This window comes from Bubalus bubalis, chromosome 5 (assembly GCF_019923935.1).
Source record: "Bubalus bubalis isolate 160015118507 breed Murrah chromosome 5, NDDB_SH_1, whole genome shotgun sequence".
Lineage (NCBI taxonomy): Eukaryota > Metazoa > Chordata > Mammalia > Artiodactyla > Bovidae > Bubalus > Bubalus bubalis.
In genome coordinates this window covers 56,058,980-56,086,881 of record NC_059161.1, presented here as the reverse complement: position 1 = coordinate 56,086,881, position 27,902 = coordinate 56,058,980, and the positions used below count along the sequence as shown (strand labels likewise).

The 27,902-nt window shown below is 43.8% G+C and overlaps 1 protein-coding gene across 1 annotated transcript in view; it reads right to left on the bottom strand.

Annotated features, from left to right (window-relative positions):
- DUSP10 (dual specificity phosphatase 10) overlaps window positions 1–27,664 on the bottom strand; it is a 40,320-nt gene extending 12,656 nt beyond the window's left edge. The window contains exons 1-2 of the mRNA XM_006078415.4: window positions 27,506–27,664; window positions 24,512–25,365 (exon numbers count right to left, since the gene is read on the bottom strand). Coding sequence (XP_006078477.3) covers window positions 24,512–25,322 — 811 coding nt within the window. The 5' untranslated portion in view covers window positions 25,323–25,365; window positions 27,506–27,664. The remainder of the gene's footprint in view (window positions 1–24,511; window positions 25,366–27,505) is intronic.
- Between the last annotated feature and the right edge of the window lie 238 nt (window positions 27,665–27,902).

Below are 27,902 nucleotides of genomic sequence, written 5' to 3'. Positions count from 1 at the left end.
TCACAGCACAGGGAATATCAATAATATTGGAATAACTCTGTATGGTGACAGATGGAAATGAGGCTTAGCACGGCGATCATTTTGCAATGTATAAGAATATTGAATCACTATGTTCTACACCTGAGACTAATGTAATATATGTCAATTATAATTCAACAGAACATAAAGTGAGCTAATTTTATAGTATTTAAATAATAGATCAATAAAGCTACTTTAAAAACAAATCAAAACAAAACCAAACAAACAAAAAGCAACAAAAATGAAGTTGAACATGGAATGAATTTTGAGTTTGGGATCAGCAGATACAAACTATTTTGCATAAAACAGATAAATAACAAGGTCCTACTATATAGCACAGGGAAGTAAATTCAATACTCTGTGATAAACTATAATGGAAAAGAATATGAAAAAGACTCTGTGTCTAGGTATAACTGAATCACTTTGTTGTACAGCAGAAATGAACACATTGTAAATCAACTATATTTCAATAAAATGAATTTTTTTTAAAAGTTACCTCACTACCGAATTGGTGGAGAAGAAAGCTGGGGATTAAATTTCAGCCTGCTGAAGTAGCTCTCAACTGCACAAAAAAAAGCAGTTTCTTGTTACTACCCTTGAAGGGTGGTGCACTCGTGTTGCCCCCTTCTTAGCATTTGTACTTTAAGGCTTTAATGAGTAACTAGCGTTTAGGATAGAGCAGTTTAATTTGTGTGTATTTGAAGAACACGGGCAGATTGTTTGAGAGCATACTTCGCTCTCCAAGTATGTAAATACAGCCTGTTTCTTTAAATCTGTTACCTCATTTATTTACATTAGAACAGAAAGCACTGCCAGAAGCAACAGCTGATGACAGTCATACAATTTTCCACAAAGACAACAATTAAACAGCTTTGTGTTCTTTTAATGAGCAGATGACTTTTCTGAGAGAAGACTTCAAACTTAAGATCGCTGAATTCCCACAGCCAGGAACCCCTCAGGTTTGGCAGAAGTCACTGTGACTTTAAGGAAAAACACCCTTTGACCCCTGGTCCTGCCAGCCTGCCCGTGTTGGCCTCTCTTTCTCCCTCCCCACCCTCCCCCTGCCTCTCTCACAAAACACTTTGGAAAGAAAACAAAAGGGAGCTTCTACCTGGAACATGTCTGATGCTTAAATGTCCAATGAATCGGCACAATATTTTTGAAACCTATTTTTAAAGAGTTGAAGTGAAGATGGGAAAAGTGGTCAAGCCTCCCTCCTGTCCCCCACCCCACCACACACACCATGAGGCCCCTTAGTGTAGAGAACACCATCTTTACATCACCCTCCCCATTCTGCCTCCTAAAAGTTTCAGGAAGCACCATCTGGAAGGCAGAGAGATCAAGCCAGTTAATCCTAAAGGAAATCAACCCTGAATATTCATTGGAAGAACTGAAGCTGAAGCTCCAATATTTTGGCCACCTGATGGGAAGAGCAGACTCATTGGAAAAGACCCTGATGCTGGGAAAGACTGAAGGTAAAAGGAGAAGAGGGCAACAGAGGAAGAGATGGTTAGAGAGCATCACCAACTCAATGGACATAAATCTGAGCAAACCCCAGGAGATCGTGAAGGACAGGGAAGTCTGGCAGGCTACAGTCCATAGGGTCGCAAAGAGTGGGATATGACTTAGGGACTGAACAACAGCAGCAGCAACCTGGAAGGCAGGGGGTAGGCATAATTGATTTTTCCAAGTCGCTTCTTCAGCCTGAGGGGCAAGAGAAGTTATCCATGCTCCCTTAGGCCAAGCCTGCACTGGTCAGAGCTGACCTCTATGGGTCTACTTGTACACTTCTTCCCCCAGTCTGTCCAAAGTCCCACATTATGGTCCTTATTTTCATTGGGAGTTCATCTGCCATGAGATTGAGCTTCACATCCACTCACAAAAATGCCAATTAAAGAAATTAATGCAATAGTTTTTCTTTTAAAGACAGAGCTTTGGGATTCAATCAAGGGAACAACTTTCTGCGACAAAGTGTCCCTATCAAACTACAGATTGAGTATATAGAGGGGCTGATAGAAAGACAGCCAAGTTCAATCCTCCCGTTCCTGAAAACATTGAAAGTTCAGATTTCCTTCTGGTCCATCCACATCTAAACTTTACCTATTTCATCCCAGGCCAACCAGTTCCCAGGGAGAAAGGCACATCTCGAACATACAGCTCAGGCCTATGGGTTTTCTAAACAGACACACCTGATGAACACAACTTTTAAAATCTCTTTTAGGGACTTTCCTGACAGTCCAATGGTTAAGACTCTGTTCTCTCAGTGCAAGGGGCCTAAGTTCAATCACTGGTTAGGAAACTAAGAACCTGGAGACATCAACTAAGACCCAGCGCAGTCAAATATATAAATAAGAATTTAGAAAATCTCTTTTATCTGAGAGCAAGTCCTCCCAGACATTTTGAGATTTGAGTGACAGGCTCATGATGCCCCTTCCCTCTCCCCTCCTCTCTCCCTCCCCACCAGTCAGGGTCTGATGGGAAGAGATGGATGATCAACATATAAAACACAAATAAAAAGATAATGACGATGAGGGCCATAAGGTGCCCTCCAGTTCTCCAGTGCTGTGAAAGGGGGCCGATTAGATCAGGTTTCAGGGCAGGCCTCTCTGGGGATAAAAAGGGATTGACTGGTTTGGAAAACGGATGGAGGGGAGGGGACTCAGGAGAACAGTTGAGGCAGAGAGGACCGCAACTAGAGGCCAAGGCAGGACACTCATGAGGCCTTGATGACTCAAAGGGACAGAATGTGATGAAGCAGAATGAGGGAGCAAGAGTGACCAGAGGCGGCCCAGGAGTCTGCAGAGGGCCTCTGAGAGCCGTTAAGCAATTGGGATGTTAATCTAAATTCATCAGGAAGCTCCTGAATGTTTAGAAGTCTGTAATATGTGATCAATATGAGTTTGAAAGGGAACGAGAGAGAAGAGTGAGAAAAAAGTTATTAATAATTTGGCAGATGGTACAGTTTATCTATACTCCAAACCTGGGCAAAATTCATACCCTTCCTTTTGCAGAATACACGTTTTGTACCCACTATGGACTGACTGTGTCTCCCCCTGTCCCCACCCAAATTCTCATCCTGAAGCCCTAATCCCTAATGTGATATTATTTGGAGATGGGACTTTTGAGAAATAATTAGGTTTAGATGAAGTTATGAGGCGGGGTCCTTAAAAAGGAGGTTAGAACCTTATAAGAAGAGACACCAAATACCTTGGTCTGCCCCTCTGTGTGTGTCTCAGATTGAGGACACAGGAAGAAGGTGTCCATCTGCAAGCCAGGAAGACCTCACCAGCACCTGACCATCCTATATCCTGATCTCAGACTTCTAGCCTCCAAAATGGTGAGAAAATAAATGTCTGTTCTTGAAGGCACCCAGTCTATAGTATTTTGTCATGGCAGCCCAAGCAGACAAACACAACAATGCTTTGAATTCCCATATAGCTTACTTTTTGAAAATATAAATTATAATGCTTACTTTTGAAGTACCACACCCATGGCTGTGGACTGCCTGAGAATCTGACCCCTGGGAGCCAGCTCAAGTAGGTACCGTATCTCAAATTCAAGCCAGAAGTGGTCCAAGGTCAAGATGGGAAAGCTGCCTAAAGCATGCCTGTGGAATCTTCTAGAACCTTCGTGCCACAAGCCAGCTACAAGCAGAGGAGCCCATTTCTTCCCCAAAACACATGTCTCCTCATTAGTTATACTCTCCCTGTGGATCAGTGCTGACCCCTGTCCTTCCTGCAGCCTCTGTCTGGGTTGAAGAAAGGTTTAGCTGGAGACTTTCTGTGTATCAGGGAGGCCACTCGATACCATGTTAGGGTTTCTCCTCTGTTCACTAAAAAGCTCAATACCGGTTAATCCACCAGGAAGGATTAAAGAAGGGGGAAAAAAAAATCCATGAGATCATGCTGGAAGACTAGAGAGGGAAGAATGTTAACAGGAGAAGAGAGCTATAAAACACAAAGCCATGTTTTCCCCAAGAGCTCAAGCAGATACTCTCCATGCTTGCTTAGGTCTCTGAAGAGAGGGGAAAGCATTCTTTGCTTTGCAGCGCAGGAGTTTAACTAATGAAGCATTGCTAAACAAACAAACAGAGGAAAGCCCAGGCAAGTTATTCATTAAACAAGCCCACTGTACAAAAGGAAAACTGTTGCTTAATGATCCACCTCCCCTGAGGACCAGCATTTATCTTAGACCCCAAATTAAACACATCACAACTTCACGGCAAAAGTATGTTTCCCAGAGGGATTTAAGTAGAGTCCAATTAAATAAATCTCTAGAAATATCAAAAGCAGGCCTCAAGAGAGAACATATTTCTACTGTGAAACATTCCCATTGGAAATCATGTTCGTAAAAGGTCATCTCCAAACATCCATGACAAGAGGAGGGGATGAAAGGCAGGAAGCGAGACAGGGTCATGTGAGTGAAGGGTGGGTTCCATCCTTACTATCACGTAGGGAAGCGCTGGGCAAAGAGGGCTGTGAGCATCTCCGCTAGCTGTGGGTGACACTCCCACGTCCAAACAAATAGCTTTTACAAGGATGTGTTTTCATATGATCTGAGGGTCAAAGGGCTGTGGCTTAGGGAATTCAGGAAGCGGCAGGGGAAAGGATCAAGTGTCAACATCAAACCATGAGTTGTTTTACTGAACCAGTGTTTTCAGTTCACAAAAGGCATAGCAACAACTTCCTCAAGCCACTGAGCTGAATTCTATATTTGGCAAGAATACTAAGCAAGTCTGAGCATTAAGGATAAACTGCCAGAAAGAGCAGGCATGAGCTCTCTTGGCTCAAGGATTCACTGAGTCAGCTGTGCCCAGTGGTCCGAGCCCCACATGAGGGCTGAACGTGGAAAGATCAGCCTAGAGCCAGGTGAGGGGCCTTTGTGTGCCAAGAGATACACGAGTTTGCACCAGGTCAAAAGCTGGTGTGTTCCCATGTCATGGATCACCTTCTGGGATGAAAGGGAAGAAAAAATAAACCAGGAAGCCAGTACATCTCTGGCAGGGAGGACTGGGATCATATATTTTCAGTGTAGACTTGAGGTTCAGTGGAAGGTCGGCCAAGGTTGGTTCAACCTGGGATGGGTGGAAAGGAGAAGTGACTTGAGAGGCACCCCACATCTGGCACCATCAGGTTGCCCAGCGCCCTACCTTGAAGCCAGGCCTAACATTGCTCAGGGATCAGAAGTCCTGACAGCAGGGACTTGGAACACTGCCCCCCTTTCCATGCTGCATTCATACTGGGTGCTAGCTCTGTGACCCCTCTTGCCACTTCTAGAAAACCAGGGGTTTGGATCATCTGTAAGTTTCTCCCCAAAATTTCGGCATTCTATAATTTCAGCACAGTGTGGACAAACTGGACATCAATGAACAACCAAGAGAGACATTATCATGGGATTTGTGAACCCTAGATGACCTGCTTCCCACCTCAGGGCCTCTGCACGTGCTGTTCCCTCTTTCTGGAACTCCCTTCCCCTAGGTCCTCGTGTAGGTGATTCATACCTCAGATCAAACAAGATCCCGTCATAAAGGTCTTCCTTTTATTTACAGCAACTCTCCCACAGATCTCTTTCACTATGCTGTGAAGTTTTAAAGTTTCATAGTCTTCACGGAGAAGACAATGGCACTCCACTCCAGTACTCTTGCCTGGAAAATCCCATGGACGGAGGAGCCTGGTAGGCTGCAGTCCATGGGGTCGCTGGGAGTCGGACACAACTGAGCGGCTTCACTTTCACTTTTCACTTTCATGCATTGGAGAAGGAAATGGCAACCCACTCCAGTGTTCTTGCCTGGAGAATCCCAGGGACGGGGGAGCCTGGTGGGCTGCCATCTACGGGGTCACACAGAGTTGGACACGACTGAAGCGACTTAGCAGCAGCAGCAGCAGTCTTCACTGACCGCTTATCTGAAATCACTTGTTAATTTCTTCCCTTGTTTTTGTTATTATTAAAGTGTGGATCCCAACAAAGCCGAGCTGTTGTGCATCTTAGAGGAAACACAACGTCACTGCCCTGTGGCTCAGGCGGCCTCTGCACTTTCCAACAGCATGATCTCAGCAGAGTTCCTTAGCCTCCTTGCACCCAAGCTTCCTCATTTGCAAAACAGGGCTAATAATAGTTCCAACAGGCAACAATAGAGTCACTTCAAGGATTTAATGAACTAATATTGGGAGTTATTCATAGAAATTAGAAGTATGCACTGTTTAGCACCTAGAGCCATACCTGATTTATTATAGTAGGTGCTCATTAAATGTTTCTAGAGTTTAAAGAAGACACACATTAGTTGTGATAGGAAATGTCACTGAGGGTGGAAGAGTAACTTGTTTGAAGTCAGTAGACCTGAATTCCAATCCCATCTCTGCCAATTACTAGCTGGGTATGCTTATACTGTAACTTCTTTGAGTGTCAGTTACAGGTAAATAGCTATTCCTAACTTATATCTCGGACTTCCCAGGTGGCACAGTGATAAAGAATCTGCCTGCAATGCAGGAGACATGAGTGTGATCTCTGGGTCAGGAAGATCCCCAGGAGAAGGAAATGGAAAACCACTTCAGTGTTCTTGCCTGAGAAATCCCATGGACAGAGGAGCCTGATGGGCTACAGCTCATGGGACCACAAAGAGTCAGACAGGACTTAGTGACTAAACAGCAATGAAACTTATAGCTTCCTTGTAAAGAATAGAAACATTGACTATGAATGACAGAATTTCTTGACACGTTGATTACAAACAATAAACAGTATGTTACATATTTATTAAAAATGTTTCTAGATTAAATGAGCTTTGGAATGAGAGGAGAAAGATCCAGTTCCTTGTAAAGATGTACTATATGTTGCTCAGCATAAAGCTAGGAATTTAAAAGATTAAAATGTTTTTAAAAATATATAGTCTTTGAAGATAAATCAAATGAGAGAAAGAAAGAGATGAAGGAAAAATTGAGGAAATTTAGCAAAAGGCCTGGGCAGAAGAAATGTTTTAAGACTCCTCAAATACCCTGTGATAAATCACATTGGAAAAGAATATGAAAAAGAAGGTGTGTCTGTCTAGATATGACTGACTCACTTTGCTATACAGCAGAAATCAACACAACATGGTAAATCAGCTATACTTGAATTAAAAAAAAAAACCCTGAAATGATGCCATCCCATTGAGACTTGTATAGGACAGGTACAGGGCCAGCCAGGTGAGTTTAGCGTGAGGACACAGAAATCCTGTCCCTCTCCCAGACTGGGAAGGAGGGCTGGAAAGGCTCATGGGGAAGAAGTAGCCTGTAGGCGTGACAGACAGCCATGCCTGAGGATGACTGGGGTCAAAGACAAATCATTCCCAGTGGCCTTTAACATTTTCTCCTCTCTCCATGCCTCCTTCTCGCTGCTGCAGCTGCAGCTAAATCGCTTCAGTCGTGTCTGACTCTGTGCGACGCCAGAGACGGCAGCCCACCAGGCTCCCCCATCCCTGGGATTCTCCAGGCAAGAACACTGGAGTGGCTTGCCATTTCCTTCTCCAGTGCATGAAAGTGAAAAGTGAAAGTGAAGTCGCTCAGTCGTGTCCAACTCTTAGCGACCCCATGGACTGCAGCCTACCAGGCTCCTCCATCCATTGGATTTTCCAGGCAAGAGTACTGGAGTGGGGTGCCATCGCCTTCTCCACGCGTCCTTCTTGGCGGTTCTATATAAGCAATGAATGAATAGAAAGAGCCATGAACAAGTAGAAGCTTACTTAGGAGGGAGCACTCAGCTTGTGGGATGTCAGGGAACAGGGGGAGAGACCCCCCCCAGTCCATTTACACACTCATTTATTAAGTATAAACATGTGGGCTGCGGGGGACAGTACTGAAATCTAGTTGGGCCCCCTCCCAGCTAACTGGCTTGCCCAATGAGACAAGCTGAGTTAACAGACAGATGAGTCACACAGTGTGAATTTACCAGCCCCAGGGCCATTTCTTCTGCCTCCCGTTGAAGGGACAGAGGCTGGAAGTAAAATCAGCAATTCTCGGTTCCTCCCATCCCTCCCTCTCAACCTTGCACCTTTGAGCAAGTTACTTAACTCAGCAGCCATTTTAAAATATAATCATATCCTAAGAGCTTTTTCTTCAAACATAGGAGTTTCCTCTTCTCTAAAAAAGACTGTTCCAGCCCTGGTTCTCTCACAGGGGTCACATTACTGGTGTTCTTGAAAGACAGAAACAAAGGCCTCAGAGACACTGGTCTTCTGGAAGGTGAGGATCTCAGAGACACAGAGTGAGCAGAGAACGCCCAGTTTTCTGTGTCTTTTTGGTTGGTTCTCACAAACTCTTTCTAACCTTCCTAGAAACTGGGAGTTAGCTCCCACAGTTACTGAGAGTGGCAGTTACCTAACTCTCTGCAACCTCAAAGCCGAACAGTTCTAAAGAGCAAGCCTGGCATAGTGGTAGTATGCAGAGTGCCCAGAGCTGGCCCAAGTAGGTAGAAATCAAGTCACTGTGGGCATTTCAAGAGACTTCTTTTCCAATTCTGGAAGAGTCTTTGTTTCATTCCTTGTTTTCACTGGTAAAGGAATCTCCCCTTGCAGTAACTACACAGCTTTAGTTTTTCTTTTCTTAGAAATGAGCCTTCTAGGGCAGCCCCAAGATGCCCTTGTAGGAGTCCACTTTCTAGGAGCTGGTGACCTAAGAGGGCCTTCAGGAAGAGAGCCAGGCCTCAGAGGTAACAGAAGGGTGACAGTTAGCAGGACCACAGGGAAGACAGAGTGTCTATTTTAAGAAGGAAGGCGAAACCAAACTGAAAAAGAAAAAGAAAACACGTGGAATGATGGTTTAAAAATCCAAACCAAAGCCCCCAAAGAAAAGATCTGAACACAGCATTTAGGAGATGTCAATAGGACACGTATGACAAAAGTGTGATTCAAAACATTGCTGCTGCTGCTGGGTCACTCAGTTGTGTCCAGCTCTTTTGTGATCCCCATGGACTATTTAGCCCACCAGGCTCCTCTGTCCATGGGATTCTCTAGGCAAGAATACTGGCAACCCATTTCCTTCTCCAGGGGATCTTCCCGACCCAGGCATCAAACCTGAGTCTCCTGTGTGGGCAGGCGGATTCTTTACTACTGAGCCTGGGAAGCCCCAGACATTGCAAACTACTTAAAAACCAACCAACAAACAAAAATTACTACAAAACACACCTACCTATGTTATCACCCTACAACAGTTTCTGGTAAGGAACTTAATCCCAACACCAATATTTAAAAATCTCTGGTATCAAAGTGATAAAAATGTAATATATATGTCATCACCCTTTATGTGGTATTGTTGGACATGAAGAAGCAGAGGGACCCCAAGAGTTGCAGGCTGGAAGGTTCTGGGCATGGCGGTGTCAGAGGCTACCCTGTCTGAGGGCCAAGTCTCGTGGTCAACAGCAGTTGCCAGAAGACTGAGTCATTTCACAAGTCTAGAGCATAACTGGCCATTGTCACCTGAGATGTGGGGTTAGAGAAACAAGCAAGTTAAGCTACAGTACTCTGTTTTCCTGGACACTATACCCCTAAAACATACATCTCAATGGAAAGCAGTCTATTCTTATAAAACCACACTGTTAGGGGCAGCCTGTAACTGCCCCTAACAACACAGAATCAATACAGACTCAAGTTAAGGGCATGGAACCCAACAAGACTGTCCCTTACTTCTGATGCCAGCCACAAGCCCAGGGGTTCCCAGGCCACTCGCACTTTTGACCAATCAGCTTAAAATTCTTGGCTTCCCACACCACTCCCCACTCAGGTTGGATAATTCACTAAATGGCTCACAGAATGCAGGAAAGAGCTTGATGGTTTTATTACAAAAGATACATATCAGGACCAGCCAAGTGAAGAGATACACAGAGCGAGGAGAGCTGAGAGGGTCCTGAACAAGGACCTTCAGTGTCCCATGGACTCATCAGCCTTCCACTGTGTTCATGAATCAGAAAGCTGAATGCAGCTCTGGAGTTGAGTTTTCATTAGGGCTTCGCTACTAGGCCCCACTGAGTGAACCAGTCACGTGACTGAATTCAATCTCCAGCCTCCACTTCTTCCTAAGTGGAGCTCAAACTACATACAGAGTCCCTTCCCTATAATCACATTGCTTTACATCAGCTTTGCAGTAAGAATTTGACTTTCTGCTGTGTGACTTTGGCAATTTACCTAATCTCTCTGAGCCTCAGTTTCCTTGTCTAAAAAGTAGAGATAATAATACTGTTATCACTACATAGAGATCAGCACTATTCCATAGAAGTATGATGCCAGTTACTATGTAACAAAGCTTTTTTCTCATAGCTGCAGTTTAAAAAAGGAAAAAGAAATTGGTAGAATTAACATTAATTGTATATTTTACTTAGCTCAACATGTCCAAAATAGTATCATTCCAATGTGTAATCTACCGTAAAACAATGATCAACGCAATATCTTAAATGCTTTTTACACAAAGTATTTGAAATCCAGCATGTATCTTACACACACAGCACACCTCAGTTTGGACCCATCTCATTTCAAGTCCCATGTGGCTCATGGCTATCATATTGAGACACGGCTGCAGATAGAGACGACTATTGCTGTCTTCGCTGAATGAGTTAATGCTGAGTGTCCATTTCGCAAATGTTAACTACAATGTATGTGTGCACATACACACCCACAGTGACCAAGGACTACACCCTAAGGTGGTCTAAGCCCTGTGTCAGGCAACTCCCACACAACATCAAATATCCTCCATCTTCTCCGGAAAAGAAAAACTTTAGTTTGGAGGAGAGAGGCTCTTGGGTGAATCATTTACAGTATGTCCTTTTATTCCCAAACTCCATCTCCCCAGCCCACATTTGCCCTTGGCAAAATCAAGTAGCCATGGACAATAGCTTTTGATGAGAAAAGAAGCCCTGAAAGCAGCCAGATGGGGAGTCTCAAGAAACTCTGAATAGCTGGGAGGTGGGGAGGAAGAAAATTACAGTGGGGGGGTGGTGCTGTGGCTCATGAAGTCACTGAGTAGCCCCTCTGCTCCCCCTCAGGCCATCTCCCAGAGTCATCGCTTAGACCTCAGCAAGTGTACTTGCCAATCACCCCACTCTTCGGTCCCTAGAAAACGCTCTGCATTGTAAATGCAAAAGGATGTCATGAGTAGGAGATTGATTTCAAGGCAATTATTTAGGCAGCTTTGTAGCATCTGATTTCTCAGGACCCAAAACATAATCAAAGTTTTTGTTTGTTTGTTTGTTTTTTAAATGTATGCATTAATAAGAAAAGGGCTTCCTAGGTGGTACTAATGGTAAAGAATTCACCTGCCTATGAAGGAGATGCAAGAGACACAGGTTCGATCCCTGGGTCCAGAAGATCCCCTGGAGTAGGAAATGGCAACCCACTTCAGAATTCATGCCTGGAGAATCCTATGGGCAGAGGAATCTGGTGGGCTACAGTCCACGGGGCCACAAAGAGTTGGACACCACTGAGTGACTGAGGACATACAACACATTATTAAGAAAGCCCTGTCTTTGAATAGTGGTACCCCACATTCAGCTTCTCCCAACCTTTATAACAAAGCTGCCCATCACCCTTGCATTCATCCAATTCAGTCAGTTCTCACTGGAGTGGGATATAAGTTCCAAGCCACCCTTAAGGTAGGAACGAAGAGATTCGCCTAATAAGGGCAGACAAATGCATTTTTACATAATATGCGAGATTAATTATAATAAACTCAATCCAGTTCACATACTTTATCAAGAAAGACAAGCTAATTATCTGTCAGAGAATTACCTCCTATTTAAAGGGCATTTTACCTTAATTTGGCAAATGAACTAATGGGAATTGTCTTTCCATTCTGATGTATTCTTTTGACTGTTTAAGCACTCAAAAGATTTCCAAGCTGCACTAAAACCCCAGGGTTTTAAAAAATAGGAGAAAGAGGCAGGGGCACAAACAATAGCTTCTCACAAAATCGAACTCTTTCTGTTGTTATTTGCAAGGATATTCCTTTCAAAATGCCTTATCAATAGCATCAAACTGCGATTTGATTCAGTGACTCAGATTTCTGAAACAAGGAGCTGGTGTTGGTCCTGCCAGATCATTCACATCCACAATATTTTCTGGTTTTTAATAGTATTGACTGGGTGCCTCTACACTCCCTTACTCTGCCCACCAACGCAGAAATTGGAAATTTACAGTACATGCCTTAGGGCACGTGTGTGGCACACACAAAATTTGTGCAAAGGCCTCGTGATGAAAGATAAAGACTTCCCTACAAACCAGTAACTTAGGCAGTTGGAGCTTATTTTTGAAGAGACACGCAGGAATGAAAAAATGAAGGAGGATTAAAGGGAAAAAAGAAACCCAAGGTGACTGGCCTGGAGCTTCCATTCCTCAATGAAAAAGTGGAGAAACTCCCAAACAAGGGGTTCCCTCCAGAGAGTTCTCTTATAATATCAAAAAGTTGGGACTAATCTTAACTTCATGAGTAGGCAAACGAATGAAGTAAAAAGTGATACAACCATAAAATAAGACACGTTATAACGTTCAAAGAGAACCTGTGATGATTATACAGGAAGTAAAAGCATATGCAATATAAAGTGAAAATGAATTTCAGTTTCTGTATGAAAAACTCAGCAAAATATGCACATATATGGGTAAGGAATGCAGAGAATATGTAAAAGTGAAACTAGGCCAGTCCGGGGGATTAGCGTGTCATCTAATTTTTCTTTCTAAAATTTTCTTAATAGTCCAGCAGTGGGTATATAATTGAGTCTTTGCTAAGACTTAATTTTATAAGATTTCCTTACATAGAAATAGTATATAATTTTCCAGAGTAGCACTGATTCAGAAAAAAGTCCTGATGTAGTTACCTATCCACCCCACTAGAAAGGCTGGGTTTTTCCAAACCTTTTAACATAAAAAAAATTTGCCAAGCATCAAAGAGTCATTTCTACTTACATTCACCAGTGGCGATGTCAATTCATTTGACTAAATTTATTACTTATATATCCCTTGGAGATAGATATATGATGATGAGCTTTTATTACAGATATATGGTATTATAATTATGATACATTTATAACAAATGTTAGCAACTATGTGTTTGGCATTGTTCATATATATATATATATATATATATATATATATATATATAATCTAAATTAACCTCAAAGAATCCCATGAGGAAATTGTCATTCCCCTCCCTAGTTTATGGAAAAGAAAACTGAGGCACACCAATTTATTTCACTCAACTTCATGCTGCTAATAAGTGGCAAAATTGAGATTCAAACTCAGCAGGCTGACTCTAGAATCTGTGCTGTTAACTTACTATTAATATATTCTCTCTGCTAGAAAAGATGCAAATTTCTAATAGGAAAGCTGAATACAAATGCAAATCAGCCAATCAATTCACTGAAAAGTCACTTAATCAGCTCCTTACAAAGGGGAAGGGAAGGAAAACAGGAAGCAACCTGGCCAAACACGTGAACCCACAGAATTTGCTTATTTAGTAACAACTCAAATGCAAACCAAAGCATTATACTCCCACTGGGGTTTAAAGGATTATTACTAAACTGAGAGTTAGGAAATATGGATTCTATGCCAGTGCTGCTACCAACTACTTAGGTTCTCTTGGGTGAGTAATTAGTTTCCATATCTGTAAAATGGGACAGTGTAAAAAAATGTTCAATAATTCTGCCTGAATGAATACCACTTCAAGCACTTGGTTCCCAGGGGTCCACTCTGCTATCCTTCAAGGATGTTATTTACGCTTTTTCTGGGGTCTGTCCCTGTCACACTTTCAGGTTACCTGAGCTGTACTTATAAGCTTAGATTATAGAACGGAAGAAGAAAGATAAAGAAAGTAGAAGAGGAAAACAATAAATAGTAAATAGGTTGATAAGATTCTTATTCACTAATCTCAAGAGAATTCACTTCCCAGAGGTAATGATAACAACAAGAAAGTCTTTACACCCTTGAGGGGGGAAAATTACATAGGTAATATTATTATCCATATTAATAGAACAGATAATGAATATAAAACATAAATAATCAAATACTGTCAGGTCTTAGAGTCTTTGTGATATAGTCATATATACCTATCAAACATGCCTTCTTACTTACTATGTATAATTTCATACCTGTCTTCCTTCTTCCTTATCTACTCCCAACTCTAGAAAGTGAGTACATTCATATGGACAAAAGAAGGAAGCTTCATCTTCAGATCCACAGGCTACTAGAAGAATGGACTCTAAACTTCTCTGTGTTGAAAATACACAGAGCAGAAGCTTCAGAACGCTGTGCCCAGCAGTCTCTACCAGGTACAGCTGAGTGACCTTGGACAAGTATCTGGGCCTCTCTGAGTCTCAGTCACTCATATGTAGAATGCAGTGTTATCATGAGAAACAGTGTTCCCATGTCAGAGTCCACTAGATAGCAAACATTTCCTAAATGCTACAAATAATCATTGCAGTTTTCAAATGTTTCTTTCATTGATTGGTGGCTCTAGTTAGAAACCTCTGCCGTGACTAAAATTTGAAGTTTCCCAAAGCTGGGATATAATTCAGGATGAGGTCACTGAGCAGCCAGCTCCTCTCTGAGGACATAGTCAGCCACTCTGAGCACTGGAATTTTCAGTTGAGGAAATACAAGAAAATGGTGGGGTGGGGCTGGGGGGCGGCCGATATTGTAACCAAGGACACTTCATAGATTAAGCACAGTTAAAGGGACCCTAAGGAATGAGATCTATAGCTCGCTTGTAAATAAACATGTGGCCAGCCTGGAAAGAACTGAGCCTTTGAGATCCTTAGAGCTGGGTTTCAGTTCTCATTCTGAAACTCACTGGTTAATAATCGGGGCAGGGGAGGGTATTGAATCTCATCCTCTGATTCTCCCTCTGTAAAACTAGGAATCTAAAACCTCTCTCAGGAAGCTGTGCTGGGAACTAACTAAGACGCTGATGTGATACCCTGATGCCCAGCACATAGAAAGCTTTCAATCACTTTTTTTTTCTCCCCCCAAACTATCTGGAAAATAATTTTCTAATTTCAGGGATGATAGGATGGTCAGTTATATGTGATTAAATAGTGTTCCACTGTCAGAGTAAAATATCACTCCATAAGAATCATCAGACCATTCTTATAGATCTTACCATAAAAAATATGTTTTTTAATAAGAAATACAAGGCCCAGGAAGATGTCCTGGATCCCTTCAAGGAAGCCCCTCTGAGAAGTCTGTCTTGTCTTATTATTTTAAGAGGGACACAGACATGTTGTCATAACGACAGTAATTCACGGCCTTGGAAACTGGAACCCAGGACTCCAGTCGAGGAGCCTGACAATCTGGTCTCTGACTCGGACAGCACCCTCTGCCCTCACACCGGTCTCTTTCCTCTGCACCCCTGCCCCTCCTTCCTTTCCTTCCAATCTACTTTTTCTTCCCTGTCTGCCAGGAGCAACAGCTGGTGATATTTAGCCCAGTGGTAGCAAACCCCAGGGCCACAGTACAAAGAATGTGGGATTATTTCTCCCATAGAATAAGCACCGAGTACTAAAGAACTGGACAGTAATGTTCGGCCTAAAGGGATGCAAAAGTAAGCTCACATGAGCTCACATCATAAGGGGAAAAGCTTACACTCCTCAAAGGGAGGACGGCCTGACAGTGCCCCCTGCATCGGGTAGCTCCGTCTATTTACTTAATTGAGAATTGGGCAACAGATGCCTGACAGGAGTCCACTGGGAAGTAGAAAGGCCAAACCACACCCTTTGTTGAAGAACTCTGAGAGAGTTTAGCTTGATTTCGATGTCCGTGAAATTCCAGTCTTGGGGAGGGGTGGTAAAAGAAAGATAAGTAGACTTCTATCGCAAATAAAACATCATGGCAATATGGATAATTTGATGAATCTGCAAACCTTTTCTTTCTGTTAGTGATCTAGAGGCAGAGCATGGGATAGCAGACTTTATCTTATATGAAAATACCACGCTGCACAGCTCATTTCTGTATCCAAAAGCATAGGCTCAAGCTTGTTTTCCCTTTCAGTTACATAAAATATGGGTCTTGTTGGGGTGGGGACTGGAAATATATATATATATATATATATATATACACACACACACACACATATATAATGTATTTATAAATATACTTATATTTACATAAATATAGATATATTTCCCAACTTTCAGTAATAATAGATTATACAGATATAAGCTGAAAAAAAAAAAGATGCTGAGACTTTCCTCCTCACTTATGCATAAAAGCATCCAGAATCCAGGACTTCATAATTAGAAAGGATACTACATCAACATGAATATAAAATGTATATTGAAATACTCTACAATAAAATTCAGACTGTGGTTCACACTCCCACTTTTTTCTTCCCTCCCATTTTTCTAATTAGTAAGTTTACAACACATGGATCTGTAGCCACAGAAAATCTGTGCAAGAGGGACCCACACAGTTTAGGGGAAATAGCACAGGCTTCAAAATGATAAATGCTTGTGTTTTTATTGAAGCCCTGTCCCTTAGAGTGGGCTTCCCTGAAAGTTCAGTTGGTCCCTTAGAGTAGTTTTTAATTGTACTTGAAAACTCTTTTTTTCCTAAGCAGGCCAAAACCTTGTCTCTGAAATACCATTTACAATGTTTGTTTGCTTTGCATGCCCTCTTTTCATAGAGAGCTTGCAGGAAAAAATAAACGCAGGTCTTATTCCTATCAGCAACATGTCCCAAATTAGTGAGTTTCAAATGACACAGTTCCACTCCAATGCACAGAGGAAGCCTGTCAGCCCTGAGCTTCTTGAGACAGAGTATGTGCATTTCCTTTTTTGATAAAAAACCCAAAAATTTTAATTTTGGATCAAGACTTTGGAAAGAAATTGTGTTGGCCCAAGGAGATGTGCTTAGAAAAGGCCAGACTCTATCTTGAAAGGGAAAAATAAAGGAGAAAAAAGCCAAAGGTCACACAAACATGGATTTCCTAGCAGAATGATATTTCCTCCAGATAAACTGTTCCCTAAACAAGATTTTGCTGCAGAAGAGAATGAAAATCCACATAGGTACATGAGCTGCAAGGTGGAATGGATGTGGAATATTAGCCTAGTCCACATATGCTCTCATTTTAACATTCAAAGTATCCTAGTTATGATGGCAGATGCCTTAGCCTAAAGACCAGTGCTGAGCCTAGAAGGCACTCAGTGAGACCTGATGAACAATCACTTTACTGTATAGCAGTAATTAATGCAACACTGTATTGTGAATCAACTATACTTCAAAGAAAAAAAACAAAAAAGAAAAATTTAAAAAGTGAATGAATCTCCCATACCCACAAGGGTTTAACATCCATGGAAACCAACCAATCCATAAGTCTTTAGACATCTAGGTACAGGAGTGCATTTTGATAATTGTTTTCCAGCTCTTCCTGAAACCATTAAATTCCCTAGAAGATGGGATCAAATAATCATTAATATTGTTCCATATTTCTAAGACCCAGGTAAATATCAGGGCTATGAGCTTGCTGGTTTCAAAATATCTTAGACTTAAGTCCTTATACTTCCGGACTGAAATCCCAAAATTCAAGAACAAAGGTAGCAATACTCAAAACGATTGATCGTTGTTGCTGTTCATTCGCTAAGTCATGTCCAAATCTGTGACCCCATGGACTGCAGCACACCAGGCTTCCCCGTCCTTCACTATCTCCCTGAGTTTGCTCAAACTCATGTCCACTGAGTCAATGATGCCATCCAACCATCTCATCCTTGATTAAACATATTATTTTAGGGACTTCCCTGGCAGTCCAGTGGTTAAGACTCTGCCTTCCAATGCAGGGTACCTGGGTTTGATTTCTGGTGGAGGAGCTAAGACCCCACAGGCCTTGAGGCCAAAAAAACAAAACGTAGAAAATGAACTTATGGTTGCCAAGGGGAAGGGATAATTAAGGACTTTAGGAAGGTCATGTACACATTGCTGTATTTAAAATGAATAATCAACAAGGACCTATTGTACAGCAGGTGGAACGCTGCTCAATGTTATGTGCCAGCCTGGATGGGAGGGGAGTTTGGGGGAGAATGGATACATGTATATGTATGGCTGAGTCCCTTCACTGTTCACCTGAAACTATCACAGCATTGTTAATTGGCTAAATTGGCTATACCCCAATACAGAATAAAAAATTTAAAGTTTGGGGGAAAAAAAAAAAAACATAGTGAACTTAATAAACAGGATGGATGGATTTAAAAAAAATTAGAAGCAATATTTAACAAATTCAATAAAGATTTTAAAACAGATATATCTTTAAAATTATGTATGCATTATTTTATATTTGCATGCAATATAGTAGATACTGTTATCATTAGATTATAGTACACACCTACACACACAGACACACACAATCAACCTATCGACCTGGAAAGACCTATTTTTGCACTAGGGTTCTGAAATTAATCATGCATGTGACCTTGGATGAGCAATAAACCTCTCTAGGCCCCAATTCCGTAACTGCATAAGAAGAAGACTGGACGAGATCGATGGTGTCCCAGTTCACTGCGTGTTTGAATCACCTGGGAGCTTTTAAAAGTCCTGATACTTCAGCTGGACCCCAGACCAATTTAATCAGAATCACTGGGGGTGGGAACAGGGCATCCTAGGCCTTAAGTTGCCTCAGATGATTTCAAGGTGCAGCCTGCAGTGAAGGTTCCTGGACTAGTGACCTCTAAGCCTCCTTCCTCCTCTATAACCTGGGAGTCTCGAGTTCAGAAGAGGTGAGATGACTTCTCCTGGCCTTCTCCTGGGATGAGAATTGCTGCCCATCTTGTGTCCTGTAGCTGTTTGAACCAAATTGCTTCAGAACTGCAAACCAACACATTCCTATGCCCAAACTAGCGCTCCCCAGAGATGCTGGGCCAGGCAGAGTCTGGTTGGTGCTAACACTAGAAATAAAGGAAGCAGGGCCAGCTCCTGGTCAGAGGTTAATGCCAGCTCCTGAGAGCAGGAACACCACAAGGCTATGTCTAGAGAATGTTTCGGTTCTGTAATTTTGCCAGATCTCCCTTCCTCTACCCTGCTTTTTCTCATCTAAAAGGAGTTTCTTGAACTTGTCCTTCACAAGCCAGATGGTTAACTTAACTGATCTGAATGGGTGAGGACAGTGGTTCCTACTTAACATGCTCTCTAGGGCTGTGCTTAGAAAAGGGACACCCCTTCTTCCCATCCCGCTGCCCCCTCACCCAGTCTCATGGATGAGATTCTGAAAGGACGTGGGGGTAGTGGGGCAGAGCCCAGGGCCCTGATTTATTGACAGCTATCTATGTGCCAGACACTCTATTTACATTGTCTTTCATCCTTGATGTTGGAATTATCCCTGTCTTACAGTGAAGAGAAACGGGCTTGGAGTGGTAACCTGAGTTGCCTAAGGACACCTCCAGTTGGTCAGTGGCAAAGTCCCGATTGGAGCTCAGGTGAAAGGGAGATAAACTCTGCTGAACACACAGTGAACGGACTTTTCACTCACATTTTAATTAGGAAGCAGCACAATACGTCCAAAAGCTTAAGGAAGATACAGTCAACTATGAACCAGCTCGGAGGAAGGTTCAAGACTCACTGAAAGAAATGAGCAGGCCTTTCCATGAATTCCCTCCTTTTCCCTGGCCTTCCATCTCATCAAAACGCAAAGCTTCAAGAACTTTTCAAAATGAAGCATACTCCCCACTCCTTCCACCTCCCCTTTTATAGTCAGACTACAATTCTTATTCCAAAAATAAATCAGCCTGATGAGAGGCCAGAAAAAGCAAAGCTTAATAGTTTTATACTTTCATTATTTAGTTAAGGGACATTCGTTGGACAGATTTATCATCACATTTTTACAAATTCCCCACTGAATAAATAATTCTAGGATATGCCGAAATTACTCTGGCCTTCTGACCCAACATGTCTTTGTAATTACTTGGCACTCCAACTGTATGCTACTTAAATTAGGTAACAGTCATCAAGTTATTTTTAGGCCATAGCAACACACACACACACACACACACACACACACACACACACGGCTGTACCTAACTTGTTATTTGCACTCCTTTGGAAGAGAGGCCAAAACTGCAGTTTTACTGACACCATCATTTCTGTTCAACCAACAGTAATACTACTGGGCTACATGGAGGGAGAGTTCACTCTGTATTAGGAACTGTTCTAGACACTTTGTACACATTAATTCATTTACTACCTAAACTACCACCAGGAGAGTGCTGCTGCTACATCCTTTTTGTAAACAAGGAAAATAAGGAAGTAAGGGAAGTAGCCATTGGCCAAGGGCACATAGCTAGCAAGGCATGAGCCAAGACGCTCAGACAGGCTGGCCCCCTGCTCCTGCCTGAATCTCTCCGCCATTTGCTACACGGCTAATATTCAGTATGTCTGGATGTTAAACAGAAGCTCAGAATCACAATACTAAACGTGTGAAAATAGATTATGCCTTTGTTTCACATATCTTAAAAAAAAATCCTAACATCCCTGACGGACAAGAGGGAGACTTTTGTTTCTCCCACAAAGCAATGCAGAAGATAAAACATACTTCCTCGGGGTCTCCAATGTCTAAGCACAGCCCTTCACTTTGTCATCAGACTCAGTACTGCCTACAAGTGTTGACTTCAGAGCCCTTTGTGCCTATGGGAAGATGTGCCATCTATGTGGCTCACTTCAGGAGTTTTGATGGGAAGTTTTCTAGCATAAAAAGTTACCTCTCTATGTGATCAGATCTTTGCTACTGAATCAGCTTCCTGAAGTGGTACTCAACTCATCCCCCACCAGCCCTGCCCCCAATAAATACCACTGACTCAGAGGCAGGCTTGTCAGTCACTCTTTGTTTTGTGACAGCACAGAGCAAGTACAGGTATGGGACCTGATAGACTCCTGTGGAAGAGGATGCTACAGATCCCTCCCAGTCTGGGGGAGTGGGTGGGTGTTGGTGGGGTGGGAGGCGCTGCCCCATAGATTCAGTAGTAGCCAGTTAGTCAAAGTGGAATTCCGAGCTTGAAAAAGTCAACAACAGGGACATGACACCAATATTTAGGAGTGAAAATGTTGTCCATACTGTACTATAAAATATGCCCATACCTCTTAATTTGAAAGCATTAAGTTTAAACATGAAACATACTGAAATATAGTCAAATATTACCTATATTCTAATATATTTCAACAACCAATAAAGGAAGAGAAAGCAGAGAGGGAAAACATTAACAATTGTTTAATCTGGGTACTAGGTATATGGCGATCATGATACTCTATTCTATGTTTCTCTGTATTTGAAAACTTTAATATTAAAAGTTTTAAAGACACAGATTGTCTTTAAAGAGGAGGTGATAATAGACTATCCATTCCTACATAGGTAAATGACAAATTACTTCCCTGAACCCAGCCTTGCTGAAAAGGGAACCTTACAAACATCATAGCAAAGATGGTAGCTCTCATTATGGAAAACCCAGAATTGTCTAGCCTCCTTATTCAGCTGGGTGCAAAATCACATTAAAAGTCAACTTTGTGTAAAACAGATTATAATTCTTTCAAAGCCTTGCAAGTCTCTATACATGTACTTATTTGACTCATGGTTTGCCAGGTGGAGTAGAAGCACAGGTCTGATGCCATTTCTTCTTTGGAGGATGAGAATAAAATACGAATTCAGATATAGGTCCCAGTGGGGAGGGGACTGTAAATTAGAACAGTCCCTTAATCCCAGGGTCTTCTGCGCCTCTGATCAGTTTCTTCCCAACCTGACACAGCATTACTAAAACAGTGTCTGAGCAGCCGCTCTACTTGACAGGCAGCACCAAAAATGGAGAGCACGGCACTGAAACAGGGGGACATAAAACTTGGACAGGGAGGGCAGCAACCAGTGTTTACAAACAGAAACCAGAGACTCAGATGGGTCAGCCATAAATTAACCCGGGATTGTACTGAAATCTCTGAAAATAAACTCCCAAAGCCTTAGAAGCATCTACCCCAGATGCTAACCAACACCCACCCCTAGCCCCACCACATCTTCCCTGAGAAAACCACTCCTTCCAAAATGGTACTGCTACTACTCTTGCTAAAATAAAATCTTACATCACCAAGGGTAGGGATTACCAAAATAAACCTCAGCAGAAAAGCCTGATCAGAATGGTCTGATAGACTCACTCAAGAACCTAGGAGAAGTTTGCTGGTCATGCCTTCTCAGAGGTACCCACCCCATTTTCACCTCAGTGGTGGTATGGCATTAACTTTTGGTTTACCCAGATGAAAGGGCAGCTAGAGGGGCATTCTAATATTGATCTCTTTCCCTTCTTTACCATCATGGCCCCAATTTTAGGCCATTCCCCTCCAAAGAGACCAAAATCACAATGACAAAAATAATAAAGTACATTACAGACCCTTCTGCTCCCAAACTACATATCTTCAACAAAATCCCCAGATAGTTGAAGAAAGAGCCCAAACTACAAATAATACAACCTCTACCACCAGTGCAACTTCCAGGTCGACCGCTGCTCCGTCTCACCAACCCGAAAATGATGAGCCCTGTGGGCGGTGGTGGCGGCAGGCGCCCAGCGGTGACATCAGCAGCATGTCTGGCCCCGCCCCATTGAGGCAACCTTACTGACACTGAGGAACAAGCCCAGGCTGCCTGGGCTCTCAGCTGCATCCACAGGAAATGGTGAGAGGAATCCCACTTTGATCAGCAACACCTAGGAGATTCATTTCCCAGCAACCGACAAGCCACCCCCATACACAATAATGCCCACTCCAAAGTAGGGGGTAGAATCTACAGCTCCTCCTTAACACTCTCAATGTTTAAGTCCAGGGTCATCTTCATGTGGATTATTTGATGCCTGTTCTCAGATCATTTGGACGCAAAAGGCCTGCTTTCCCTCAACAGCATCTACTCTACATGAGTGACAGACCACCTGGAAGATCATTCCATTGGTTATCCGTTTCTTGGCTCCCCAATACAAACAAATGAGAAGTGTGAAGAGTGTATTTTCTCTTCTGAAAGAGATGAGACAAGCCAGGAGCACATAGACAGAATGCTAGCTGGGTAAACCTACTGGGAATCACTCAAAGTCAGCCAAACAAGAATACAAAACGACAAAATACAAGGATACACAGAGGAAATATGAGCATATCAGTAACCACAAGAAAACCCATCAAAAACAACATAAAATGCCTGGGTGCTGCTGGAACACTCTGGATGTAACTTCCATGATGTTCTCCTTCCCCTGAGAGCCCACCAGCCCTTCCTTAAGGGAAGCTGTACCTTTGTTCTAGTTCAGCCCAATAAGAGTAGGCTCGAGGCCAGTGAGGGTGGGCAGGGGAGATGAGGTCCAAGAAATTTAGAACTGGATTTCTAAGAACACTCCTCAACAAAAGGCAGAATGCACCACTGGGAAGACAAGAAGAATGGCAGAACTAGCCCACAAAGGAAAACCAACTACCTTGCTCATTCCAATGGCCTGTTGCAATTTAAATATGCAAGGTGTTCAAAGGAACCCAGCAATGCCTTTGGTCTACACAGTGCAAGAGACTGGATGCCAATGTGGTCCAGACTGTGTGCCTTGACCCAACACTCAAGGAAAGAGAAGAAAGAAGAAGACTACCACCATCACCACCACCACCTGACAGAAAACACTGAAGATGAAGTGTGGTGTACAGTGTCCCAAAGGATGGCATCCAAGGGCAAAGAGACACATCTGGGAGGGACAGGGGATGCGGACTCCCTCTAGGTTAGGCAATGCTGTGCAGAAGGAGCCCAGAGACAGGTGGGCAATTAATTCCTCCTGCCAGGGCTCAATGACACTGACATCCAGTTATTCACGCTCAGTGTCCTGGGGCAAGTGACCCACCATCCCATCTTGGACAGAGCTATGATGTCAACGGTTGTCAGGTGACACCAGAAGAAACAGTGTGTTGGGGAGTATTTCATAAAATGACTCTATCCCTTGGAGTTTTGGCAAACGAATGGATGTTTGGGGTGAACTCTCGGAGGGGCCCTAAAATAAGGATCTCTGCCCTTTTTGAAGGTTACTTTCAGAGAGGTGAGAAAGAGGAAGAATTTCCCACAGAAAGAACTGGTACCTGGAGGTTTACTTGCAGTTCACCATGGTTGCGGTTTTCTCTGTTCCATCAGCTTTGGTTAAGTCTGAGAGACAAGAACTTTCCAGCTAGTTTGAATGGAACAGAGTTACCAGTGCAGGCATGACTGCAGATGCCATCTGGTGTCATAGAGCCCCTTTTTAGAAAGATGAGAAAACCATCTCCGAGAGGGGGAAATGACTTGCACAATGCAAATGAGAAGGTGAATTAAAGACTAGAGCCCAAGTCTTCTGGCTTTCAGTTCAAGGTTGCTGGGTTTCTCTCCCAACCCCAAAATAATTAAGAGAGGGCATGGAAGGGAAGACAAGAAGAAGAAAGGCAATTCTGGTCTTTTGCAGCCAGCGGAAGGAGAATGCTAGTACTTCTCAGAGAAAACCCAGGGTGACCCCAGGGCTGTGCTTGGGGAGGGGGTGGGGGCATTACCTTTCAACACCAGAGGTTCTTTGCCTTCTCTCTTCAGAGACTCGAGGACTATGTGGAGTGGCTGGGAGGGTACCACTCGGCTCGGCTCATTGGTATTCTCATCGTAAACTATAATTTCTTTGGAAAAGATCCTCTTGAAAGAGTCCTTGCCTTCCCTACAGGAAATCAAGTCTAAGACAGTGATCTTGCCCTGCTGCAGTCTCCGCCGGCTGATCTTATCGGCACAGTTAATGTGGACAGCTCCTTGGATGTGACTTTTGTTGTACTCCATGAAGGGCCGGCAGTCAATGATGACAGGGCCCTGGCTTGGCAGGTGACTCTTGCTGCATTTGGTCATCTTCTTGGCCAAGTCATTGGGGTAGATTATTTTGATGCTGGCTAGCTGTTTGGGGGTCCCTGCCACGGGGCTGCCCACCCCACCTGATGGACTTAGAGAGCCTGCATTCTCACTGTTGTTGACCATCTGGCTGGCAGGACAGGTGGTAGAGCTTCCGATGGCGGTGGTGGTGGTGCCAGCGGCAATGGCCTGGGTTGGGGCCTGATTGTCCTTGTCGTAGGTTGCCACAGTGCAGCAGCTGGCACTGCTGCACCCACAATTCAGGGAGCGGGCAGAGCCGCTGGATGAGGGCATATACGTCAGATTCGCAGCCTTTAGGGACACAACGGTGGTGGCGATGACAGGAGGGTGGCTGGTACTGCCAGGGGCGGCAGAGCCAAGGTAGCTAGAGTCTAAACAAAGGTTGAGATCCTGAGGTCGAACGGGCCTAGACAGTGCCACCACTACCCTGTCGTCTAAAGGAGACGGAGGCATGAGGAGGCTGAAAACTGGCAATTCAAGAAGAACTCAAGACAGTCTGTAAAGAAGGGGAGGGGGGGAAAGAAAGAATAAAGTCATGTGACACAAAAAGCAGTCGAATCCAATCCCTAGGAAAGGACTTTGCATCCCTCTTAGCGAAGTCGTCCTAAGTGCCCAGTATCCTGTCACTCAAAGCTTGACTCTCACCACTATGGGTTCAAAGAGGATGCACGCCTGAGGACCACCCCCCACCCAACGCCCTGTCCTGGCTGAGTCTAAGGTTAGATGTAAAGTCTATGCAAATGTTGATGAACAACCTTTCATGGACCCACATCCAAGTTCAGCCTTAGAAAAAGTACAAGCACAAAGGATCAGAAAAGCTCAAGATGGATGGGAAGGTTCTTAAGAGGCATCTCTTCTGGGCCTCATCTCCAAGGCAGAAGTATACTGCAATCATCTGAGAAGGGCCCATACGTCCACCCTTGCATACTTTCCATGTAATTCCTTCAGCCACTGCAAAGGCAAAGGAATGACCAAGAGTGCTGGCAAGGCTCATGGGAATATACAGCAGCTAAATATACATCAGGGGCAGATGTCAACTTTCTGCATATCAGAATGAAAGTAGCCCTCTAAGTGAATCTCTTCAATTTTGAGCTATTCTTACTTTTCTTTCTCCCAAGTCCTTTGAAAAGCACAACAAAGTCGTATTAAAACCTCCCATGTTTCCTATTACCCTCTTATTTATAAATTAATCTGCATGTCCTCTTTCATTACATACTGGTCCCCTAAAATGAAGCCTCAAGCTAAAGAGGCAGGTCTGAAAACCCTGATCCTGACAGATCCATCCCTCAGATGGCTCCCCTGTGGCACCACCCACTCCACTCCTGCCTTTAAGAAAAGGACCACTTCAACTCTCCATTCTCCTCCTTTCCCTACAGGAACTTCCTAGAGCTTCAATCTTTTGATCTCACACAGATGTGCCCCCTCTTCAAGAGGATGGATTCATAAAGAAGACTTCCCAGTGAGAAGTAAAGAGTTGCCCACAGGGGTCTATGTTCTGTCTCATGAGAGGGTACCTGCAAAGGGACAGTTCCTTCCTCCCCATAGGCATAGAGGTACTCCACTCCAGGGCCCTGCTGGCTCCTCTCCTACTAGACATACACACAGAGGAGAGGAGCTCATCTAAGCCAACTTTAAGAGATGTCTGGAAAAATGTCATCCAACATCCCTCTACACAGGACTGTCACCATTCTCAGACACAGAGCCAAAATGTCACAGGCAGAATACACACACACACACACACACACACACAGGGGCTCGCACCTATCACATCCACAGATCCCCACCGGACTCAGCTTTCTCTCACCACCTTTGGATGGGCAAGAAGAATCCAACCCCTGTTCTCCCTCCCTTTCTCCTTTCTTTCCTCCCTCCCCCTCCCCTTCCTCCCTTGCGTAGTATTTTTTGAAGAGCGAGTACTAGTCCAGAAGCTATAACTGTTTCCCAAGTCTTTGCTATTGTGTTACCTAGTAGGGTACGTCCCAGGATCAACAGTCCATTTCCCTTGAGAGGGACGCAAAAGCGTGCTCATGGAGACACAAGCTGGGACCCCCACCTCCACACAGAGTGCGCGGCGCGCACAAACGCTCTCTCTCTCTCTCTCTCTCTCTCTCACACACACACACACACGCACACGCACGGAGTGTATAAAGAGACCTGCATCCCTGCAGCAGAGGGTCGGGCATATATATTGCCCGTGAAACCATCCAGACAGCCTAGGAAACCTCCCGAAAAACACTGAGCTATCCCCCTCCCACTCTAGCCGCCCTTCCACCTCTAGTTAGCGGCTGGAAAGAAAATTAAGTGGTCAGAGAATGCTGCTTCCCCACTCCCGGGCACTTAACATCCTCCTTCGCAACACAGCGCACTAACAAGTCCCTGGCCTTTAAAACTGCCGCAAAGCATCCCAACAAACCTCATTTTTTCCTTCGCCCCCAATCCAAGTAGACTGCAGAGAGAGTAAACGCACAGGGCGGTGTGAGCCAACAGCGGGAACACTTTAACCTCACCTGCTGTGGCTCCTCCATAAACATCGCAACACACACACGCGCACACACACACCACATACATACTCACTCACACTCACACCGCCTCACACCCCTGGACTCTCAGGAGTAGCCACGGTGACTTCCACTTACTTCATAAATAAGTGTAACCCTCCACCATCTGGCGCTCCGCTTCAGCAAGGGATTCGCACATTCAGCCCTCATTCACTAGGCTTCATTGATCTCCAGCAGCAACATAGTTACTTTCTCTTTTGCTACACTGTAAATGTAAGGTTCTGAGGGGGCGGGCCGGCTGCCGACCGACGGCTTGTTGAACCAATAGGAATCCGGAGAAACCTGACCGCTACTTCGCTGCAGCCCGCGACCAATGGGCACCTGGAGGGGGCGGAGCCGGGGCGTGGCCATGGCTCTTTAAGGAGGGTTTATCCGACGCCGCTTTGGGTCCACAGTGTTATAATACGGACGGTGATGTCATTGGCAACCAATCAAAAACTTAAAAGGGCCAACTGGGGCCCGCGCGGAGCAGCTG